The sequence below is a fragment of the Anoplopoma fimbria genome, chromosome 17, assembly GCF_027596085.1.
Source record: "Anoplopoma fimbria isolate UVic2021 breed Golden Eagle Sablefish chromosome 17, Afim_UVic_2022, whole genome shotgun sequence".
NCBI lineage: Eukaryota > Metazoa > Chordata > Actinopteri > Perciformes > Anoplopomatidae > Anoplopoma > Anoplopoma fimbria.
Genome location: NC_072465.1, coordinates 19,362,249 through 19,380,021, shown reverse-complemented (window position 1 = coordinate 19,380,021; position 17,773 = coordinate 19,362,249). Strand labels below are relative to the sequence as shown.

General features: G+C 40.1%; 1 protein-coding gene across 1 annotated transcript in view; it reads right to left on the bottom strand.

The window, feature by feature from the left end:
* itga7 (integrin, alpha 7) overlaps positions 1–17,773 on the bottom strand; it is a 34,014-nt gene that overhangs the window by 2,159 nt on the left and 14,082 nt on the right. Inside the window, exons 2-24 of the mRNA XM_054616232.1 lie at positions 16,893–17,020; positions 16,269–16,348; positions 15,754–16,009; positions 14,393–14,524; positions 10,098–10,305; positions 9,329–9,525; positions 8,966–9,054; positions 8,709–8,836; positions 8,330–8,425; positions 8,135–8,196; positions 7,687–7,856; positions 6,704–6,853; positions 5,687–5,802; positions 5,076–5,262; positions 4,884–4,958; positions 4,618–4,697; positions 4,443–4,520; positions 3,938–4,040; positions 3,597–3,812; positions 2,676–2,792; positions 2,442–2,555; positions 1,504–1,602; positions 1,200–1,325 (exon numbers count right to left, since the gene is read on the bottom strand). Coding sequence (XP_054472207.1) covers positions 1,200–1,325; positions 1,504–1,602; positions 2,442–2,555; positions 2,676–2,792; positions 3,597–3,812; positions 3,938–4,040; positions 4,443–4,520; positions 4,618–4,697; positions 4,884–4,958; positions 5,076–5,262; positions 5,687–5,802; positions 6,704–6,853; positions 7,687–7,856; positions 8,135–8,196; positions 8,330–8,425; positions 8,709–8,836; positions 8,966–9,054; positions 9,329–9,525; positions 10,098–10,305; positions 14,393–14,524; positions 15,754–16,009; positions 16,269–16,348; positions 16,893–17,020 — 3,007 coding nt within the window. The remainder of the gene's footprint in view (positions 1–1,199; positions 1,326–1,503; positions 1,603–2,441; positions 2,556–2,675; positions 2,793–3,596; positions 3,813–3,937; positions 4,041–4,442; positions 4,521–4,617; positions 4,698–4,883; positions 4,959–5,075; positions 5,263–5,686; positions 5,803–6,703; positions 6,854–7,686; positions 7,857–8,134; positions 8,197–8,329; positions 8,426–8,708; positions 8,837–8,965; positions 9,055–9,328; positions 9,526–10,097; positions 10,306–14,392; positions 14,525–15,753; positions 16,010–16,268; positions 16,349–16,892; positions 17,021–17,773) is intronic.

The window sequence follows — 17,773 nt, the reverse complement described above, 5'->3', positions numbered from 1 at the left end:
CCAACACACTGCCAAAGTGCCGTTAAGAACACATTGCACACATTATTGTGAACAAAAACCCCTGCTCATGTTAATGACAAGTTGATTCTGACACCTGAATAAGCCAGTTGGTCATGCGATGTAAGTCAAATAGGATTGTTAATAGAGGACAGGCACATCACACAAAAATAAATTGTCCCCAAAGACGAGTGCCAGAATGAACCAAGTGTAGATAATGAAACTGTGACGTCAACAGCAGAGGCACAGCACACAGCACAGCAGGCAGCTCAAAAGCCCTGACGGAGAGATGGCTGGATGGTGTTCAATAGGCTCAGATTACAAAGACAAGACAATGTCAAATAACTGTAATCAGTTTGTTTTTATACAATAAAATAGCACATTTTTGCTTTGCATGATCTGCTGGCCTCCTTTACCAGATGATAGATATCATTCCCTAAACCACTCCTACGGTTACAATGTATTTGTTATTAATTGTGCCAAAAATGTGGTAATATTTCACACTATAATGAACACCACCAGCCACACCAGTGTGCATCCAGGAACAAAGCAGTTTTTGGTGAGTATTTTTTTACCGCTTGGAGGGAGAGGAGGAGGGGAGAGCAGGCCAGAGTGAAATATATTTTATATTATAGTTCTGATGCCTGCTTCTCCGCCTCCGAGGGTTGGACACCCAAATGGGCGCGGTAGTACTCCGTCTCATAGTGCCGGCGCCGCTCACTGCGTTTGAAGAACCCGCACTGGGCAACAGATCACCACAGGGAAGGTGAATCATGGGAAATGCAATGGGAAATGAAGAAGGAAGGGAATTTAAGGATGGAGAGTCCCCAGGTGGAAGTGAGAGGAGACAAAAACAAGAGGGATGACACAGAGGACAAACAAAAGAGGAAAGGAACAGATGAGAGTGAGCCGGAAGGAATAAGATGATTACAGGACAGAACAAAGCGGATAGAAATAATTGGATTTCCATTGAAAGAGGTGACAAAATGCCAGAGTAATGGCCAGTGTGGTGACAGGGATGAAGTCAATTAAACTATAAGAACCTCTTATGTATAGGCTGAATCTAAATCTAATAGGTCAAATCTTTTTACATTGTTTGAGGGACTCTGTGTGTGACTTTGAAACATCGAACAAGAAGGCCTCTAGAGGGAGTACTGTGTGTTACAAAATGCAGTGACAGTTAGTTATCCTTCGTGCGTTACCTTCCACAGTATGCAGACCAACAGAGTCAGCAGCAGGATGCCCGCCAGGACGGCTATGAGGATGATCCACCAGGGGATGGAGTACTGGTCAGTGAGACCAGGCTCAGGATAGATCATCACTGGCACCTGGAGAGAAAGGGAGGATGCAATCGAAATTAAATAATGAAAATCTTAAATCTTAGATTGTTGAAACTGCTGATAGCAATGTGTGAAATGTGACACCAAGAAACATTTAATGAACAAAATGTAATGCAGGTTTTTTGTGTTAGGATATATGCTACATGTTCTGAAGTCTGTTGAGTACCTGGGCAGAAGCATCCTTGAGGATCAGGTGTTTGATGCTGGACTTCACAGTGATGTTGGCTCTGACCAGCAGCTCCAGAGCACTGACTGCTGGAAACTCCTGGCAGAGAGAGAGGAACATAAACATTTATACCTAAACTGTTCAGAGTTACACTGTGCTTTGTTTATTCAGATGCAGCTCTTAAAGTTGTCCAAAAATAACATTGTTTGGTTTAAATCAAAACCCAAGTTTTTTTTTCTTCTAATTGAGCTTTTTTTAATTTTTTATTTTAGCTAATAAATTAATTTTAGCTACTTCACTCTGAGCCAGCCAAAAGATTGTGATCATCATTTTTGGCGACCTCATCACATAATATAAAACCTGCAGGTATGCCTTCATACTTAAAGGGAAATTCTGTTCTCTTATAAACTGGTCTTATTTTTGCAGTTTTGGCCATCGTCCATATATATACACACGATAGCAGCCATGGCTTGAATATGCAAATAGGACACATGTAAAATAAGTAACTTGATTTAGTTTAGATTCATGTGGAAAAAGTAAAACTACAGAAGAAAACATATTTGATTAGATGTTCAAGGCAAACATCGTATTGGCTGTGTATTTCCTGTCACTCTTGGATCCTCATGTTAAACAGCAGCTGCAGGTGACTCAGTGGTCAAAGCTGACAGCTGTGTTCACAGTTTGCTGACTGCCTCAACATCAAAGCTCTCTTGTTAATCAAGCTGTAGTTATCATTCATTCACTTGCAGTCAATGTGAGTTGCCAGCAGCAGCTGTAACAGCTGGACTGAAGCTGAGATGGAGAGTAATTGTTTTAAATTTGTAAAGTGTCCTTGAGTGACCTGAAAGGCGCTGTTAAATAAAATGTATTATTATTATTATTATTATTAGTAATGTGCAGGGAGGTGCTGATGTAATGCTGACGGGTTTTATCTTTACCTCTATGAAGCTGCTGTTCCACAGCCTGGCATGGATCTTGAGGACAGCTTGGCCGGAGAAGCTGTGGAGGGGACACTGAAACAGGATACAGCGTGCCGAGCCCAAGAGACAATCCTGAAGAAAGAAGAGACAGCTGAGCTTTCAAATGAACTGGAGGCAGCAACTATGACAGCAGTGAAAAGCAGAAGAAACAAAGCCCGTTTTTTTTTGTCTGTGTTTTCCTTTCCCTCTTACCAGTTTGAGCGACTTGCGTCTCTCCGAAGCTGCCACAGCCGGGGTGGTTCGTCCCACGCTGCCTTTTGTCGTCACTTTACCTTCCTCCTCTGGGTGGGAACGACGCGTTCGCCCAGCCTGATGGTAGGGACACAGTCGTACAGGCAGAGATGGATCAGTCTCTAAAAATAATTGAGTTTTGCTTGACAAAAAATATGAAATTGTCAGTGTGGACATGATGTAACAGTGTAGAAATGTAGAGCAGGATGACGATGTTGAAGTCAAAGTCTTGACAACCACATGTTAGTTTACATGCAGCTGCATTTTAAAATGCTCTCTTTTTCTAACCACTTTTCTCTGAACTGGATGGAGATTATATTTAAGAAGTAAAAGAAGTGTTTTTGTCATTTAACATATATATATATAACATTTCCTTATTTTGTAAACGTGTGTAACATTTCCAGCGCAGATTATTGTACTCTGAGAATAAGATAAGAGAGTGCAGACATAATGAAGAGGTTTTCTATTGCATTATATATATATTTCACAAAAACATTACCTGCTTGAATAGCAAACTCAATTTAAATTGAGATTGAACTAAAAGTTGGTCAGTATACTCACACTGTGAGTAGATTAAGTAAAAAATACCTAAATTTACAAATGATGGACCTGTGATTCCTGGGCTAAATAAGATTTCTAAATAAGAAATAAGAAAGGAAGCACTAAAGGTGTGTTCATCAGCATTCAAAGAATAAAACCAGCTCTTAACATGGCTGCAACTGAGATACCTTTAGATTCAATCCCTTTAGGAACCTTCCAGGACAAAAGACATTGATAAACCTCACCTTCTGTGGCAGACTGAGTGTCTCGACTCTATTGGTGGTGGTTAAATAATATATAATAATCCTGGCGTGGGGAAAAAGCTAGTTTTGCTATGCTTACCCTTTGATTGGCAGGCTGTGGAGATTCTGCAGCTGAGGAGCTGTATAGCTTCAGAGGATTCAAGGCCCCTGCTGTGGTGCACTGTGTGTCCGGGTGGCCCTCAAACTTCAAGCTGGCGGGATACAGAAGCCATTTCTCATTGGCCAGCTCGTAAGGCCACATGATGTTGAGGAAGGCTGAGCCGAGCGTCTGCACAGCTTGGCCAGGATTAGCAACCTGATGGAAAAAAAGAATATCATACAGATTATATTAAGATGTGTGTCATCCTGTAGCCATGGCAGCGATCTAAACACAAATACAGGGCTCCTGCAGACACACACACACACACACTCGTTCCTCACCACAAACTCAAAATCCACAGGGCTGCCGATGTCCTCCAGACTGGTCATGGCACTCTCTCCCTTCACTGTCCCGCTGAAGAACAGCTGGTGAGGACGAGCAAGTCTGCAGTAAAACACGATCACACATCAGTGGGTCGGGCAGCTGCATACACACTCACAGCTTCATAAAGCATTCATCTGTTTAATAGGAACAGTAGCTGTACAGTTTAAGACCACAAGCAAGCCTGGGATTAAAGCAAGTGTCTCATAACCGCTGGAGGAGAGCCAAATTAACTTTATTTATACTTAAACTCATGCATGTACATTGTAAAAATCCCACAGAACTTTATTTTCAATGAAGAGTTGGAACATGCTGAAAGATAATTTATGTGATAATGTCAGACAAGACAAGTTTATAGCGAAGGGAAACCAAAGTGAAATGTGTATGTTAACGGTGTAAGTGAGATAAAAAGCAGCCTGTCTAATCCACACACAGTTTTTAGCATTGCTAAAAGGATTAACTCACCCGCTGACAGACAGAGGGAGCTCTATCACAACTTTAGCAAAAGCTGTGACTGGTCCCAGTTCAGACTGCTCACTGATACTGAGGACGAAAACCACATACAAATACTGTGATCAATATTTATTTGGGATGAACAGGTCAAATATCTGCACTTAAATAAGAGATGAATAGGGCTTACGTTGTCAATAAGAGATCTGCTGTCAACTCAGTGGTCTCAATTGTGATGTTAGATGTGCTCAAGTTGATGGAGAATTTCAGCTGAAAAAGCAACACATATGATATTTCATATTTCACATAATTGCATATAATGCTGAATAATGCAGATTTTCAATTACACTGTAGGTCAAAAATATCAAATAAACTATAGATATATTTATAAATGAAAGTTGAATTCTTTGACTCCTGACAGGCTTTAACTGTGTTCACACTGTTTTGTTTCCGTACCTTAGTATCTCGTTTCACAGGGTTTCCCAGGTCACATTCAACTTGAGAGCCATTCAGGTTCGCTTGACATCTCATCTACAGTCAATCAGGATATCAAACAAATACTATCAGCAAAAACAGAAATCCAAACAGACAAGTTTCTAGTTTATGAATTCACCCCAACGGCATGAAAAAAAAAAGTTTTGTCTCAACCTGTGGTGGGACCCTGGAGCCAGCGTACGACAGAGTGTTTGGAAGGGAGATAAGTAGCTGAGCGGCGTGGGCGTCATCTCCGTCCTCATCAGGGTGCAGCGGGTCGGAGGGCATGTTAGTGACGCTGATCTCCAGCACCACCAACCGCTGGTCTGACAGGGAGAACACCTGCACATCATCTTCATCTCTACATGAAGAGAGTGGGGGAAAACACACATTTACAGGTGTCGAGAAAATACACAAATGACAAATCATTCAATCAATCAAAAGTACTCTCACTATTTTATTCCTCAAAACATGAGGGTTTGTAAATTTAAAAATCCCTCAGAGACTTCTATCTCCTTGGTTTATCAGGAAGACCCCTTAAATACAGTATAAAATAATGTATCAACCACTAATAAATACATCAGATTTAATTTATAGAGCCTTTAATCTCAGCTGGCACCAAAAGATGAATTCAATAAACATGACAGTAAACATGCATTATTTTCCGGCCACATACAGATAATTGTTTGTTTCGGGGTATGGGTCGCTAGGCAACAGTCTCTTAGACAACAGTTTGCATCATCATGGCCACTGGCTCACACAGAGTGGGCTCATCGGACACTAACTTTGGCAGAGGGGTGAAGAGGTCAGAGGTCAGGGGTCGCGTTCCAAACTGGTAGCTCAGCTTCAGGTTGCTCTGGCAGATTTTGTCGCTGCCGCATCCTTCTCGAAGGAAGTTCACCTTCAAAGGGTCAACGAGACAGGAATAAAGTTGTTTATTAAATCACAAAGCACATTCAACATCTAATTCAGGTATTTTAATGCAAGATTGAATTAAGTAGCACGGTAACTGCTGAAATTAGTTTATTTAATTATCAACTCAGTTATTTTTAAGTTTAAGTTCCAGCTTCTCACATTTCCCTGTTTTCTTTGTCTTCCATGATAGAGAGCTGAATTTCTTGGGTTTTTTGATTAGGCTGTGGGAAATTGTATCTGTTCCATCCAAATGTCTTTTTTTGGACTAAATCATTTATCAAGAAACTATTCAACTGATTAGATGACAATGAAAAACATCTGTTTGGTGTAGCTCTATTGCATTACACTTCTGCATCATTATTCTCGAAATGCTGATTAAGCAGCAGATATTTGAGGTTCAAGGGAGAAAAACTGCATGGGAGGAAAAACCATGGATGCAGCTAGTTGATATGTGTGTGAGGAGGTAAGAAGGTGTTTCAGCATAAAGCTCCAAGAAAGGATGCTGACTCAGAAACATTTCAGGTAATTGTGCTTTATGCAAATCATAAACTATGTGTAAAGGATCTTCACTGCAGCAGCACTGAGGTATAAGTGAGGTAATTATCTTTTAACAACAGAATCAAACCAAGCAGGGTCTTTTTTCTACAAAAAGTAGGATTCTGCATGTTTATGTTGTTAATAGAAATCAAATCCAACATAATATGCTTTACATATCATACTTTTTTGGCTTTAACTTTCCGTGACAAGCCTGAATTACTGCAAAAAAGACTGATGCTCGAAGGTGTTTCATAAATCTTCACTTCTTTATACAGTCATTTGCGGACATGTGTGGCCCATTAAAATTAATCCTGGTGATAAAATACTTCAGCTTCCTGTTGGTTACAGACCTCAGAGTGCAGCGTGTTTGAGGGGGAAACACTCAGCACAGGCGCCAGCTTCTCCAGCCTCTTGGCACCCGAGTGTCTGCGTGGTGGCACACGCTTGATAGTGTGGGTGATCGCCAATGAGATCGGACGCAGTTTGTCGAGGATGTTCTCCTGCATGGACAGAGAATAAGATGAATGGACTGATTAACAAAGAGTTTGTTTGTGGTGCATAATAATACTAATAAAACAGAGGAAATTACTTTTGGCTTCCTCTTAATTGTCAGCTGTCTCCAGAGGCAATTCACAATATAGAACATAAACAACTCTCTTCATACAAATACCTGGGTGCTCTGATAGATGCCACTGTATCATCGACTCGTCATAAAGAATTTATTTGTAAGAAGATACAGCTGTACATCTACTTCCTTCAGATAGACCCAGCAGCCAGAATATTTTCCGTTTTTTAAATCAGGGCTGTACTGCAGTGCGGCTTGGCCCAGCAGTTACATTTTTAAACTAATTGATATAATCAAATCCAGTTTTCAGTGAAACATATTAGCAAACTGTGGCACTCTCCTTTTGAAAGCATGCTCAGACAGTATATCTTCTGACTCCTTGCATTCTTTATACAGAGATTACCAACTTCTTCTCTCCAATAGGCGATTTAGAGTCCATTCATGTAAACGCAGACCAAAATTCGAAGAGTGCTGCGAAATGAGATTTAAATCCAGAGGATAAAATGTTATTTATTTAATTGTCATAACTGTTTGGATTTGTTTTGTACATCTATGAAAGTGTTGTGTGTGTGTAACCGTAAACTTGACCTGTGTGTTAAATTCTCAATTTTTTTTATTAATGCCCTAAAACTCAAAAGACGGTTATTAAAAAAACAACGGTATATCCATGCAATTATTCCATTATGCCATCTTTTGCTTCAAGAGTCAAATAAAAGCCAAAAAACAAGACCAAAAGCCACCAGTTATTGTCTAAGCTAAGTAACTGACATGGAGCTGGAAGGTCGCAGTGGTGCACACAGGGTGACGCTGCCGATGCAGCTCCACTTCTTCTATCTGAGTGTACTCCGGCTCCAGGGAACTGTGACCCAGGAAGTTAACGCGGTGCGGGAGACCCAACTTCCTGCGCTCGGTGTCAGCTTCAAAGTGCACCAACAAGGCTTGAAGGGAGTAAAAACAGGAGCGGGGCATGAAGAGAGATAGAGGGATCGAAAAAATGTCAGAACGCTCACAGAGAGCACTTAAAGAGCCCACTGGGGGCCAAGCACATATGAAACTCCCCATCTGAGGGAGTACAGTATTACACAGCTGTGATTTAATGAAAATAAAGTGTGATGTTACCCAACAGATAAGGTTACTTTCCACTGTAAATAGCAATGACTGTTGTCCCACATGAGAGAAGAACAAAAATGGTCTTGAAAAACGAGGTGTGACTTACTTATGTGTGGTGAGTAGTGCTCTGGGTGGGCTGTGAAGGTGAAGCAGGCCTTGACCTCCATGCTAAATAAGGCAGACAGTGGAGAGAGTGCAAAAATAATGATCTGTTACAGCATTAGCTTAGATTGAAATGAAACATTATTTTGAAAAACAATCATGGGGGAAAATACGGTTTTGTTAAATAAGCAGTTCTAACCAGACTCCTTCTCTGCCCTTGCAGTTGTACTGCTCCAGATCAATGTACTGAGGGTCGACAGATATGTCTCTGATCACATGGATGACTGGGTGAGACCTTGGGGACACACAAAAACACAAAGATTCAGAACCAATTATGACCTAATATATATATATATATATATATATATATATATATATATATATATATATATATATATAAATAAACTATAGTAAATATGTAAGATTTACGAAAAAACATTTTATGTGTGTCTTTAATGTTTTCTTTGGTTTGATCATGATTTATCCAACAATACAATTAAACATTGACCAACATAAATGATGTTGGTCAAATTAATGTAGTTATTGGATTGAGGAATAATAAATACATATTTTCTCACCTGAAGAGAACCACTGAGTCATTAAGAGAGCCCACTGCAATATCAGGGTAGTGGTTATTATCAATATCCAGACCACCTGAGATGGAGTATCCAAAACGTCTCACATCAAAGTCACGACCGTCCAGCACCTGATGGGGTTTAGAAACACTGATCAGTCATCATTCACTCAGGAACTCTCTTTTTCTTCTTCTGGTCTATTCATTTTCATCGTTCTTCTCATCTTTTGGTTCATTCCAAAACTGTTGTCTGAAGCTCACCTGAGCCGGTTTTGTTTCAATTCCAGCATCTGAGCCTCTGTAGATAAAAACTTTGCCATCTCCATCAAACGGTGCCCCCACAGCAATATCTAAACAAATAAGAAAATAATTAAAAACTCTTTTAAGTGAATAGACATATAATTAAATTATTTCTTATTCATATTTTAATAAACCGAGGAACTACAGTATTAAAAGAACAAATAGGAAACATGCTGCTGCTCAGCTGATGTAGGTTGAAAGGGGAAGTGAAACTTTATGAATGTAACCTGGATTAAAATCATTTAAATCCCCCAGCAGCAGTGGACATTTAAGATAATCTGCCCCTTTACATTATTGTATTATAATAAAAACCTCTGATCTCACCTCCGTATCCGTCCTGATCCAGATCTCCTATACTGCTGACTGTCATTCCAAACATGGAGTCGTAGGTCCCGTTGAGGCGGATGGGCCGAGCCTGATCATCCCAGTGACCGAAGGGGTTGAGGTACACATACACAGCTCCACCAATCTCCGCCTTACGGTCAAAGAAGTTAGGAGCTCCAACAATCAGATCTGTCCAGCTGGGGACAGACACGAAGAATGACAAATCAATATTACATTTTTTTAAAGTACGGAATTTAGTTTTTTGATTCACCTCAAACTTATTATTGAGTGTTTTTTTAAGCACATCCCGTCTCATCCACAGTCACATAGAATGCAATGAATGCAATGCTACATGCATTTGAATTTGAACATAATACTGTGCTTATTTCACCTGACAACATGTATTTCACAGCTTTTGTTATAAATTACTTTTCAGACTAGGATTTTACATAAAAAAAATATAAAATATGATGCTTTGTCATAGATTAAACTTTCATATTATGTGTAATTTATTATAATTATCCAATGATCTAAAGTATAATGGAGCCCATTCTGCCTAATGAGCACCTTTAGTTTTGACACTTAAGATAAGATAAGATAATCCTTTATTAGTCCCGCAGCAGGGAAATTTGCAATTTGCACTTACATACATTTTTCTGAAAATACTTATGTCCATAAGTAAAATACTGAATACTCCTTCCACCAATGGACAGTCTCATCTATTTAATGATGATCATCCAGTCTGACTCCTCATCCAGCATTTCCTCACCCGTCCCTGTTTAGGTCCGTTGTAGCTATCGAGTACCCAAATGAAGACGCCAGCTCCTCCCCCCAGAAGATGTGCTGAGGCACCAGGCGGTACACGTTGTCCTTCTTCAGCAGCACCACTGCCCCCGTGTGATTGGCTCGAGGTGCACCCGCCACGAAGGTCAGCTCCCCGAGGCTCATGATCCCCATGGCCGAGTCCACAGAAAACCCTAGAAGACCAAAGGCAGAGATGGAGAGGAAGAAGTGGAACAAGATGGAGGTAAAGGGTTTGGGGGTTAGTATTGACCGTGTGGCTCAGAGGCTCATCTCCTCTCTGTGTAGTATGTCCTGCTCATCTTCCTACTAATGAAATGTGTGCCTTAAGTGACTATTGATTATATGCCAAACTCATGATGGGTGTAAATGTCCTGTGTGCGTGTGTTTGAAGACTGCCGGAGGCTGGCGAATGGATATTCGTCCACTGGTAAGAGCAGAAAAGGGCTGGCTGTGAGTCCTGACGTTAGCAGAAGGAGATGTATGTGGCTTCACCTAATGTCCCAAGAGATTCATGAAGCTGCTGCTCTGTATCAGTCGCCTAAAGGGGTGGCAGGATGTAAACATTGTGGGTGGACGTTAATCAGATTTATAACCTAATGCAGCCCCCTCTTTTGTGTGGAAGTATATGTTTGTGTGTGTGTGTGTGTGTGTGTGTGTGTGTGTGTGTGTGTATAAAGGAATGTGTGCTTGCATATAAATCAGGTAAAGCAAAGGATTGAACAAGGGGAAGGGGGAGGGAGAGTGTGTGTGTGTGTGTGTGTGTGTGTGTGTGTGTGTGTGTGTGTGTGTGTGTGTGTGTGTGTGTGTGTGTGTGTGTGTGTGTGTGTTGTGTTTGCTTCAAGACAAGATGTGTGTTGAAATGTTCTTATCAAGATGTGAAAAATAACACATCATATCAAACATTTCACCTGAGCAGAAGCAACCACATGCATTTTTGCCTCGCTGGTTTTAAAAACATGCAGATGGGAGGGTGTGAAGTAATCAATCAGGACATGATCTGTTAGTCCTGAGTAAACATGCAGGGGGAGACACAACAGAGACAAACAGTGAGCAGCTCCAGGGTGGCAGGTGAGGAATGCAACAGTCTGCATCGCAAGTCCTGTAAAAACCAACGGAGGGAGACAAAAGGTGCTACTTTTTCCACGCAGGGCAGCTTTTAACACACAGGCTCACTGCAAGGTCGTCTCTATAAAACTAAATGGGGAATAAAAGCTTAAGGCAGCAAAAGGTTTTTAAAGGGGCCCTAAAACAAAGGTAATGTTTCTGCACCACCCTCATTCGAGTCTTTGCACTATAATTTGCAGTGATGATGCACTTGCATACATGTTTTTGTGTGTTAATGGTTATACTGGTATTATCGGCCTTCAGTCCTACTTTTTATATTTGTTCTACTGTATTGCCTATTGTTGTTTTATCCTTTTCTAATTAAAATATTTGACCTGCTTATACATTTTCTGTGTTTGTGTGTAGCTACAGTTGTATTTCAAGCTGAGCCTTATTGTTTGGTTTCACTTAATTTCATATGGTCTAAGAACTATTTGAAATAGGTGGGTGCCGGTTTTTTTTCAAATGTTGAACATATAATTCAAATCCCATCAACTACATTCGTAAATATTTTTTTTCCGCAAAATGCTATGAACAATTAAAAACAAAAATACATAAAAAATGATTGTATATTTTGTTGTTGCTGTTTTTTTTCTTTATTTTCTTTTTTTAACAAAGCAACATAAACTGAAGACTAGATTTGTCTTTCTTATAAAAAAAAAAATGAAAACATGGACAACAATCAAGCATCAAGAAAGCCTGGCTTTGACATAACACTCTATCTAGCCGAATGATAAAGACATTATTTCTATTCTTAACAGGATTTTTATTTGGCTTTGATGGAGGTGAAAAGGACACTTGTGTTTATTCATAATGTAATATATAAAACAACTATAATCCTGTGACATTTTAGATTTAACGATAAAAACAATCAGAAATAGCTACAACACTGTCTCTGTCATGTTTAGTAAGCATGCAAAGGTGTGGCATATCATCTGGTTAGGATCAATGGAAGCATGTGAGTTATAAATGAAGGCCAAAAGGTCATGTGGGAATTAGTGTTGTCAAGGAGACGGCTCGATGTGGAGAGCGGGAGGGTAAGCAGGCTTTGAGGTATGTGAATAAAGAGATTTATGGCAGATCCACACACTTAGTGAAAAGTAATAACTGGAACACTAACAAAGACAGGTTATGTTAAGCAGACGAGGCGACGCTACACACAGACACTAAATACCAAGAGACTCAAAACAAAAACAAACCTAAGTCCACCACTTTGATCCAGACAGAACAATCTCAAAAACCACTTCATGGAGTGCCATGAAATTTTGTGCAGATATCCATGATCCCCAGAGGATGAATCTGATAGACTTTGGTATTCTCCTGACTTTCACCAGCAGATCAAAGTTTTCAATGAAATATCTCTACATCTGTAGATGAATTTGAAAAAAATCTGTAGAGACATTCATGGTCCCCAGAGGATGATTCCAATTAGCTTCAGTGATCTCCTTACTTTTTCTCTAGCGCCACCTGGAGGTTGACATTTGTGGTTTTTAATAGAATGTGAAAACAACTATCACATGGATTGCAGGATGAATTGTATGAACTTTGGTGATCCCTAAATTTTTTATGAGGTCAAGATGTTAACGTGTCCATCTTTGGTGTATTACCAAACCTGCCAAACTAATGAAACTCCCGTCGTCCTTAGCTGTACTTTGTTTTTAGAGCTATCTAGCAAATAGTAGCATGCTTATATACTAAACTAAGATGTAAACGTAATACCTGCTAGACATCAGCATGTCAGCATTGTGAGTATGTTAGCATTCTGGTGTTAGCATTTAGCTCAAAGCACCTCTGTGCCTAAGTACAGCCTAACAGAGCTGCTAGAAGGGTTATAGAGTCTTTGTCTTCTTTGTTATTAAAACCTTTTTATCAGTAGATCGATTTAGTAAAAACTACGTCAACTGACGAGAAAACCACCACCACCTGGGAAGCTTTGTACCAACACACACGCATGCAGATTAACTCAACACACTACGGACGACAGAAATCTACAGACAGAATAGACAAACACCCCGCTGCTACTCAAAGAGACAACCATCTCCTGGCCATTGTCGAACAGGCAGCTAGAAGCAGAAGGTTATAAAATAAAATAAAATAAATAAAATAAATAAAATAAATAAAATAAATAAAATAAATAAAATAAAATAAAAAAATTAAATTAATTAAAAAATTAAATTAAATTAAATTAAATTAAATTAAATTAAATTAAATTAAATTAAAGTTTTGGATGGCTGTCTCTTTTTAACAGTGCAGGTGATACGGTCCCATTTAGTACATAGATCACACACTAAAAATCTATCTGGAATTAGCAGATAGGATCAAGACAAAGACGACGGAGGAGGAGGGTGGGACTACTTCCACTACAAGCCCAGTCCGGTCCAAACAAAAACACCCCACGCCTACAAACCTAAGTAGCTATTATGAGCTACATCCTCAAACGGTGTGGGCCGGCTGGAGGGCTCCAGAGTTTTGTACAGCAGTGCATCTTCAACGGGGCTAGCCATGAACAAGAGCCCTATGGCCCAAGACAGGAAAAGAGAACAGAGAGAGAAAGAGACAGAGGTACAAGTGTAGGAGGGAAGTGATGGGGTGGTGAAATGGTGAGGGGAGGGGGAGAGTGAGAAGAGAGGAAGAAGAGTGGGAGAGGGAGGTGCAGGTGAGACAAGCTGTGATTGATTGGTGTTTTTTCTTTGTGGTGCCACAGCGGTCCTGCGAAACCACTGGGTACCTGGTGGAGGGACGACGTTTCAGGCTCAGACTGGACTTTGACTGGTTGTACACCACCTGGACACCGCATCTTTAAAGTTTTGACATGTTTTCTTGTACTTTGCTTTAGTAAGAGGGCGGTAAATATAGTGAGGATAAGGTCATTGTTGATGGGTTCATTTATTTTTGGTAAATATTTCCCTTGTTTGCTCAAGAAAGGGAGAGAGGCCAAACATTCAAGGCTCTGTGAGTCACACACAGATAGGCTCATCCAGAAATATTCCACAGGGAATGAGCAGTTTGAGGCATCTTGGCAGCTGCTACTGTTACTAGCTGCTGTGGTTTTGGCAGCCATGTTGGAGTCCAGCCTGAGCCCTGATGTCACCCTCCACCGGCCCTCTCTTTCTCTCCTGTGCACAGGCAGCAGTGAGCAGGGAGGGCGAATCCTACCCAGGTAACTGTGGTAAGGCACAGGGATGAGCTGGGCATTAAGTTGTTTCTGATCTGCCACCTCGTAGGGCCCGTCGTCATAGAAACCGAGGTCAAGCAGAGTCTGGTTTAGGAGCTGGACACGCATCTCGCCTGGAATGGAAACAGGTGAGGCACAGCAAAGCAACAAACACACGCAGCGCAGAATACAAACACTCGTATTACCTGTTGCTTTTCCTAAAGCTGTACTACCTACTACTCCGATGTACTCTATGTACACGTGTCATAGTATACTGTTTGTAGACAGGAAAGTCAACATACTTTAACATTTCATACTAACAGGAAATTATACAATGCACATGCAACGTTTGACGTCAATAAAACAGAGACTTTGAAGGACATCTCAAAGATAAACCATTTTTGACGTTTATCTTTGAGATGTCCTTCAAAGTCTCTGTTTTTATTGACGTCAAACGTTGCATGTGCATTTGAGATGTATAATTTACTAATTTTTCAGTTGGTTTCAATGATTTATTTTATGGAACTGTCTACCACCATTCACAATTAATTTCCTTTTTTTTATCAGTTATAAGCAGCTCCTCCATTTCTTTTGTGCTTTGCATTACAAGTGAGTTGTGTTCATTGACAGCACACTCAAAAATCAACCCTATCAAGTGTGCATACTCTGCTTCAGTCTACTCCATTCATTCTTCCACTGTGAATGCACTACAAATTAAAAAATTTGGAAAGAAATCTATATAAATATGGGGCACACACATACCCACACATAGTTACAATTTCCCTCAATCTAAATACCTGTTCTGTATGAGGGACACAGTTCTTACACTTTATAAAATAACATTCAGTGAAATCAGAAACATTAATTGCAAAAATTGTAAACTCATATTTTTATGTTTTAGAATGTGAATTGTATAAATAAATAAAAAACATCAGCATTAATCTCATGTCGCAGACAAAATGAATCAATCCAGTAGCTCTGATATCTGCACCAGATAAATCTTCGTACTTTCTGTGATTAAGTGCACGTCGCAGCTCTGCATAATGTCTGTGTCCAATCACGAGATTGGTTTGTAAATCAATGCGATTTTTTCTCATCCCAAACTGTATTGTCCTGTTAATTGTACTCTTTCAATTAGACATCTTACATTGATTGGCTCTTTTCTCTAGCTCACATCAATTGCAACACTATTTCTTTATATCCAATATAACAAACCGTCTGCCCAAATTTGGATTAAAACAAAAAACTGTACTTGTCCGCTTGTCTTGTTGTTGCTGCCACCTAGTGGCCCAAAAATAAAGTAGGAAGAACCATGTTAGCCCTTTTCACAGCCTCGTTTCCGTCATCTAGCCCTCTACCTTACCTTTCCAGTTGTAAGTTCCCGGAGCCCCGAACAGAATGAAGTTGTTGTCTGGGGTGAAGCTGACGGAGAGTCCCTGCTGACAGAAGCCAAACTGCTCGTGTCCCTGCGGCCGGCCCTCGCAGAACTTCCACTCGCCTCCGTCCAGGTCGTCTCGCTCTGTCAGATCCTCACTCAGGACATAGCAGCGTCCGATGGGGTCACGAGTCTCTGAGGCTTTATTCACGCGTTGCCTGAGCTCATACAGGTGAGCGCAGGTCTGGTGAGGGACAGGAAATGGAATTAAAGAATTGATTATTGGGATTTACTGAGCTGTTACTGCTGAAAAAATATGGTATTCATCCTTATATATAAAGGTCTAAATGTTAGTACAACTTAACACATGAACCAAACGTGAAAATATCTTTTCTATGTTCACAAATCATTGCGTTAGAAGCAGGCCCACATTTCTATTTTCAAACACAAGACAGAGCCTGCTTCCTGTGCTGATGCATTTACAGGATGTTTTCTTCACTTACCACCACCTTTCCTCCAATTCCCTGACTCTTGACAGTGACTCCCAGCCATTGGTTGTCTTTGTTCTCTCTTTCCAGGTTCACTGAGGGAAAACATAGAAGGAAATGGCATCCATAGCTGTTTCCATATTGTAATGCAATTAGGAGGTGAGCCACAGGAAGCAAACAGCACTTTGTTATTCAATGGAGTTATTAAAGTTTGAACCCTAGATGACATTGAATCACAAAACATAATTCAAATTTAGCTTCGTTTGAAGCTTTTGAATTAAAAGCTATAATGGCATTCACAAAAAAGTAACTGAATTAATCCCAAATGGCTTCCTCTGATGCCACAAAAAAATAAAAAATAAAGTCAAGGATACTCTCTTTGGAAATTTAAGAAAATAAAGTTCAGTGAGTCTAAGTGACAAAAAACTATTTCTTTCATTATCCATTAATCTGACGATTAATTTCTCAATTAATTAAGTAATCATTTTGGCAATTAACGTCAGGTGATAGTACAAAATACTTATTATTGTTATAGTGTATAAGTTATACATTTTTAAACTGGTTGTTTTATCTGACAAACAGTTGAAAAGCGCCATGACATGTTTTGCTTACTTCTCATTTCAGCCCAACTTTACTCACCTTCTCCATCAATATCCACCCTTTCACAGTCGTACTCCTCCGGTGTGATTGGACACTTGAACAAGGCTCCGGGCCGGCTTCCTCTCAACTGGCCCTGCCCCGCTGCCTGCGGAGCCCCCACCAGGATCCTGAAGAAACATCAAAATTAACATTTAATTGTATTAATATTATTTAACAAAGGCCTGATTGCCGATATCACAGTAGTGTTTGTCATAGGTTCATGACAGAAACTAATCATGTCATGTGAGTCTCAGGGTGCTTTAACACCTAATCCATTTGATTCGGTTAAAACAAACCCAGGTCTGTTTTTCACGGTTAGTACGGTTTGTTTGGGCCGGTGTGAAAGCTGTGAATCCTGGTGCGCAACAAACAACCAAACCCAGACCGCTTGAAAAAGTGGGTCCTCCAATTTCTGCTTCCAAACCTATCTGTTGCTTTTCACTTTTGGTGTGAAAGTAACCAAAACGAACAAGATGATTCTGCATTCAGCTTGACTAAACCCCTAATAAATCAATCTGATTGTGAAATCTGTTCTGGAAGCGATCCTGTAATTGATCTGTATAAGGCCATTGCTATCCCCTATTTATAATAATTAACATGAGTTGTTAAAACTGCTGTGCTTGTAACCGACTCCATGTAGTCTGTCGGTTCATTAACTATTAAAAATGTGTGCGACACACTGTAGATCCAATGATTAAAGGCTGTTATTAACACTATTGTTTCACATATAACTGGTGGCACATTTTAGCCTCAGCTGACCTCAGCCACCATTACTTTAAAGTACAAACACCTGCAGCTCAAGCGATATAAATGCAGCTGAGACCAACAACAGTTTAACATGTTATCTTGACTTTAGGTTGATTTAAAGCAGCTCTCTGGCG